Here is a 6000-nt window from a genome sequence, read left to right as displayed (position 1 = left end):
AACACATCCACAACACACAAACAAAGCTTTGACATAATATGAAATCTTTCCTAGTCAGTTAATAAAATATGATCATTTTTTGAAGTTGCAGTTTTAGTAAATGGCTAATTCAGCTTGTACCGTATCGACTCCGCATCTTTCCAACATTTTCTTCTCAGAGCTCCCATACGTCACAGTTTTGTAGGCGGGGAGGATGAGTTGACGAACAGTGAGGAAACCACCCTTACGTGCTGTTTTTCTGGTCCACTAAAATGGCTGTTGTCGAGGATGGGGAATAAATAGCCCGTGAGCCTTTACACGCATATAAATCGAGGATTGAGACGACAACACCGAAGTGTGGAACATTTATAGACGTTTTACTCCAGAGGTATGTGACTGAGAATCGCCATTTCTCACGTACGAACATCAAAATGCGTCCTCCTTTGATCGATGCGGTTTAATTGACAGCTCGAGCAGTTCAGAATGTTCTCTTGTTTGAGATCTGGCCGTTTAGCAAATGTCATATTCGCTGTCAAACAAATGTTATCAACTAATTACGGTCATTGACATTTATTAAAAATACAGCAATCAATAATGGTCGCAGTCAGGAACGAAAGGCTAGCTATTTATTTTATTTTAGAAGATGTTAGCGCGAGAGCGCGCTAAGCTACCATTCGATGGTTTAGGTAGCTAACGTTAACATTCGATAGGGATAAATAGATGGTTTCGAGATACACTCGATCTAAATGTTGCTGGAAATTGAAATTAGCTAGCCCCTATTGGTCGAACGAGTCATTTTTGATACAGCCTGATGATGATGGTGATGAGTTTAGTAGCCGGATGCATCGTATCAATACAACAAGTGGTGTCGCACATAAACAATGCATAATTTATGTAAATCTCTAATTTCCAAACCTTGCATTATTATTTTAAGTTATTTTGAGGTACTTTCCAAGCATATGTAATTTCTCTATGATTACTTTGCAGTACTTTTGCTTTCGGGACAGAGAAGCACAAAACATAAATAGATACAGCATACAGAAACACTGCAGTAGGTTAAACGTTCAAGATTCGTATTGATAGACTAGCCTGGCTGCGTTCACATCAGCCAATTCTGATCTTTTTTCGACTATTTGGTCTTTTGACCAATCACATCAGATCTTTTCACATCAGCTCTTTTTGTGAGCTGAATTGATTAATCAAAAGACCAATACATTTAAAAAATATATCAGAATTGTGCTGCCAGTTTAAAAACAGTCATATTCCTTCTATTCTCCAGGGGTCTCATTTAGAACACTAATCAATGTCAATTAAAATCTGCGTTTTAAACCATTTCACCTGTATTTTATATTGAAAGTCAAGTGTGTTTTTTTTCCATCATAGAGGGATCAGGGGTATGCAACTGTATTTGTACTTCACATAACATGCAGCACATTCAGAAGAAAATAGCTTCATTTTTATCAGATGACAACATAAGTGCAGCGCAATTTGGCTATCGGCCACAACTAAATTTGCTTACAGTGAAAAAGCAAGGTCTTTTTTATCATAGAAAGAAAATAGGCAGCTACATTTCCTAATGCTTTTAAGTTAATCATCCATTTTACCAGAAACATGTAGGCTAGACTGAGAAAAGGAGTGAGAGAGAAGTGCACACACACAGATACTGTACAATGTCCAAATAGGGCTATAGTGTAACAATGTGTGCTGAGAGTCGGGAAGCAAGTTCAGGGAGTGCGTGTTCTAATAAATAAACGCAACATAATACAAGACAAGAAACACTAACAGCACACAGACACAATACAGAAACAATAACGCCTGGGGAAGGAACCAAAGGGAGTGACATATATATAGGGAGGTGATGGAGTCCAGGTGAGTCTGAAGACACGCAGGTTGCGCGTAACAATGGTGACAGGTGTGCGCCATAACGAGCAGCCTTGTGACCTAGAGTCCGGAGAGGGAGCACACGTGACAAATAGGCTATTCGTTGTATACCACAGATAGACAGGAAGGTCTTAACGGTTCAAACCATCCTCACAACTAGGCCTACATCATAGTATTGACGTTACCAACTGATGATGTAATAAGGGCTTTATAAAATACATTTGATTGATTGATATTATACTCTCTAGGTCAGTGGTACCACTGGCCTATATTGGGCCTGTTTTCTCCACTGTGCTATGTCCTCTGAGCATGTGCCAGAGAGGCTGAGTGGTATCTCATTCTCATACATAATTCAATATCAGCAGCCACAGCCAGGGAGAATAGCCTAGTCAATAGGTTTAGCCAGGACCGCTGTATGTGGAGACAAAAGTTACAGAGCGAAACGAGAGTAGCCAAAAATAACCCACATAGAGAACAGTAGGCCTGTTATTCCCATAGGTAAGATTGCACGGTTGTAACAGTGTAATAATTGCGCCTTGTCTTCTGTCTGTGTGCGACAGCTGACAGGTTAATGGTATTGGCAGCAATGCAGCACACAGTGATGTGTTTTGATGTTTTGCTGGCTGCCTTGCCTCCATTTTCTATTCTTTGTGGCTGCTTTCAGCTGTTGTGTTACTGTTGCTGCAACAGGCCCTGGGTGTTGTGTGGTGGAATGCTGGAGGGTGTTTGTGTGAGAGTGCTGGAGGGCTTGTGCTGTGCTCTCTCTGTGGTGATGGAAGGAATGCTTTCTTTACTGGCTGTCAGCCTGCCAGCATGGCCAGGCTGGTTAATCTAGACATTGTTTCATGTCATACAGAATGGGTTTATTTTTGAGCCTTGATTAAGTGCGCCCTGCCATGCATTTTAAGGTTACATTGTACACTGTAGGCTTGGCTGGCTGAATTGTAAGCTACATTGTCTGTATTTGTCTGTATTGTGTTGGATAAGTATATAGTTAGTGTAATAAAACGGACCAGTTTTATGGAGAGAGTACATTATGGATAGCGCTGGCACAATTACCGAATAACCGTGTAATGACGGTTATGGATGAAGACCATCATGAAAAGAAAATAAACATCATAAGCCTTAAACAATAAAAAGCTGACTGCAAAAATTCGCTAATTGACATAAAAAAAAAGCTAATTGATGTCAATTTGATATAAGCTGTACTCATCTAGACATGACTGCAGTCAGGAGCAGAGGAGAGGTGACCGCTATTCGAACGGTTATTACGGAGACCGCTGTCATTTGGCTGGCCAATTACCATCATTCAGAAATCGATGACCGTCACCGAATAATGCACGATGATTAATAAACTTGTGTTAATGGTTAGGCCAGGAAGATAAATCACTTAGGCCTGTTGCCTACCTAGCCGAATGTCTTCCCCAAAGAGCCTGTGAATAAGGTAAGTAAAGTTGTGAACATGCACTGTTGGTTTTCATTTATATATTTTGGGGTTGTAATATTTTCTATGTCATTGGTGTGTTACCCGCAAATTTCTAGTATGACTTAGGCTACTGTATATTTTTTTTCTATGCCAAAAACAAATGGATAATAACATTGTAATAACACTTTATATAGCCCAGGACTAATAACGGCACATGCTTTGAGAACTAAAAAAACACATTTAGACTAGCTACCATTTTGTGTGCCGGTAAAATAGGAAGAAGACTGTATGCATTTCCAAGCAGAGGCTATTCTCTGAGTGAGAAAATACATTAATGGCAGATAATGATAGCAGCCAGGAGAACTTGAATAAACCAAGCAAACATCTCTTTCAACTCTTCCTGCTGTGACTGCCTGGGTGAAAATCCTGTCACCAAAGTAGTGAGTGAGTGGTCTTGAGTCTCTGAGTGTGATATTGCTTGCATCTGCCAGGAGATAGCTAGGCCTGGGCCAGGTAGCACTGGAGTGAGTCGACCCACTGGCTGCCTGCCAGGGTCAGATAACTAGGCTATGTGCTCTGTTATATCTCCATCTCACATGGTCACCACCCACCATAGAATTAGAATGAATAGAATGGAGCTCCCCATGGTTAGCGGTTCCAAGCACATTCTATTAATTATATTTCTATGGTCACGGTTTCACACTGCTTTTTATATAAAAATATAGATATAGTCTAGCCTTTTTATAAATGAAAGGTAGCCTATAACAAGTGAGGGGAAAAGCATGTATGTTGCTGTTATTGGTGCTAAGCTATATATTGTGTTTATTAAGTTTTTGTTAGCTTCCCATGACTACTATCCTGTCTTTCTCCCACAGAACTAGAATGAGTAGAACGGGGGTTCCCATTGGAGTCAATTATGGGTGGTTTGGCAGCCATTTTGAGTGTACGCATTGAAGTGAAGCGGTCTATTTCTATGATCTCTCACCATGCAGGTGCAGTGGGGGTGAGGAGAAGTAGCTGCAGCCATGGACACCACCACCTCCATCAAGATGACCACTCTGGCCATCCAGAACCTCTTCAGCTACGTGGAGGAGGAGAACCTGGCAGCACTCAAGGCCCACCTGGACAAGTTCAAGGAGGTGGACGGCAGGAGTGACGTGAGTATCCTCATACTATCTAATAGGCCTACAGGTCTACTAATCTAGCTATAGTTATTATATATAGTCTGTGTTCTAACTGGCACCCTATCACCTTGTAGTGTGCTACTTTTGACCAGAGTTCTATGGGTCCTACTCAAAAGTAGTGCCCTATATACAGAATAGGGTTCTATTTGGGAAACACAGTCTAATAAATTTGGTCTAATGAAGATTGGGTCTATTACTGTATAAAGAGAGATCATTCATTGTGTTAGGTCTTTATAATTGCTTGCCTTTGCCCCCTCCCTAACAGAATGGGCAGACACCCCTGATGCTGGCTTCAGAGCAGGGCAGTATTGAGATAGTACAGGAGCTCATCAGGAGAGGAGCCAATGTTAACCTGGACGATGTGGTGAGTAGGAGAGCTCAATGGATAAACACACACACACGTTCATTTCAAGGCCGACATGAATACATTCAGTTCAGTATGACAGTCATTGGGAATGTGCCAATCACTGTGAACTTTGCCTGAGGTCTCCATCGTAACGGTAGTCATGGTCGTCTCCCTGTTTCCATGGTGACCGGTATGATGTGATGTGGTATTTTCCTTTCCTCAGGACTGCTGGTCTGCTCTGATCTGTGCTGCTAAGGAGGGCCATGTAGATGTGGTGAAGGAGCTGCTAGAAAGCAGTGCTTACATGGAACACAGAGACATGGTGAGACACTCAGTCAGTTCAACAGGCCACAATCAGTAATAACTGTAATGTGTTGGTGATTGTATAAACTTGATTTGTATGCTTGTTCAGTCCACTTCAGTTAGTACTTTCAATAAAAACAGAGTTTTTAGTCTTTGTTTCCATTCAACATGCCATAGAAATAAAGGCCTTTTAATTAATTATATGAAGAGTGCCTTGGTCCTCCTATCTTTTTGATAACCAATTTACCCCTGTTACCAAAGAGCACCTTCTGTCTACCAAAATCCACTATTGTGTACCAGAGGTGGACTGATTCTGATTTTTCAACGCCGATACGGATTATTGGAGGACCAAAAAAAGCAGAATCCAATTAATCGGCCAATTAATATTTTTGAAATTTTATTTAAAAAAAAATATATATATATATTATATTTTAAATAAATGTGTATATATATTTGTAATAATGACAATTACAACAATACTGAATGAACACTTTTATTTTAACTTAATATAATGCATAAATAAAATCAAATAATGAAACATGTTCAATTTGATTTAAATAATGCAAAAACACAGTGTTGGAGAAGAAAGTAAAAGTTCAATATGTGCCATGTAAAAAAGCTAACATTTAAGTTCCTTGCTCAGAACATGAGAACATATGAAAGCTGGTGGTTCCTTTTAACATGAGTCTTCAATATTCCCAGTTAAGAAGTTTTAGGTTGTAGTTATTATAGGACTATTTCTCTCTATACCATTTTTATTTCATATACCTTTGACTATTGGATGTTGTTATAGGCACTATAGTATTGCCAGCCTAATCTCGGGAGTTGATAGCCTTGAAGTCATAAACAGTGCTGTGCTTCAAGCATTGCGAAGAGCTGCT

The 6000-nt window shown here is 40.0% G+C and overlaps 1 protein-coding gene across 6 annotated transcripts in view; it reads left to right on the top strand.

Moving 5' to 3' along the window:
- Nucleotides 1-6000, top strand: part of kidins220b (kinase D interacting substrate 220b) — a 43199-nt gene continuing 37199 nt past the window's right edge. For 3 of the 6 annotated variants that reach the window (XM_021600125.3, XM_090232395.1, XM_021600121.3), the window contains exons 1-4: nucleotides 1-367; nucleotides 4279-4443; nucleotides 4736-4834; nucleotides 5040-5138. In XM_021600125.3, the coding sequence (XP_021455800.3) occupies nucleotides 4312-4443; nucleotides 4736-4834; nucleotides 5040-5138 (330 nt within the window). In that variant the 5' untranslated portion in view covers nucleotides 1-367; nucleotides 4279-4311. The remainder of the gene's footprint in view (nucleotides 368-4278; nucleotides 4444-4735; nucleotides 4835-5039; nucleotides 5139-6000) is intronic. The other 3 variants (XM_021600124.3, XM_036975604.2, XM_021600120.3) reach the window with 1 other exon arrangement.

Source organism: Oncorhynchus mykiss, chromosome 4 (genome assembly GCF_057628025.1).
Source record: "Oncorhynchus mykiss isolate SJ-2025 chromosome 4, ASM5762802v1, whole genome shotgun sequence".
Taxonomy (NCBI): domain Eukaryota; kingdom Metazoa; phylum Chordata; class Actinopteri; order Salmoniformes; family Salmonidae; genus Oncorhynchus; species Oncorhynchus mykiss.
This window is presented reverse-complemented; position numbering and strand designations above follow the sequence as displayed.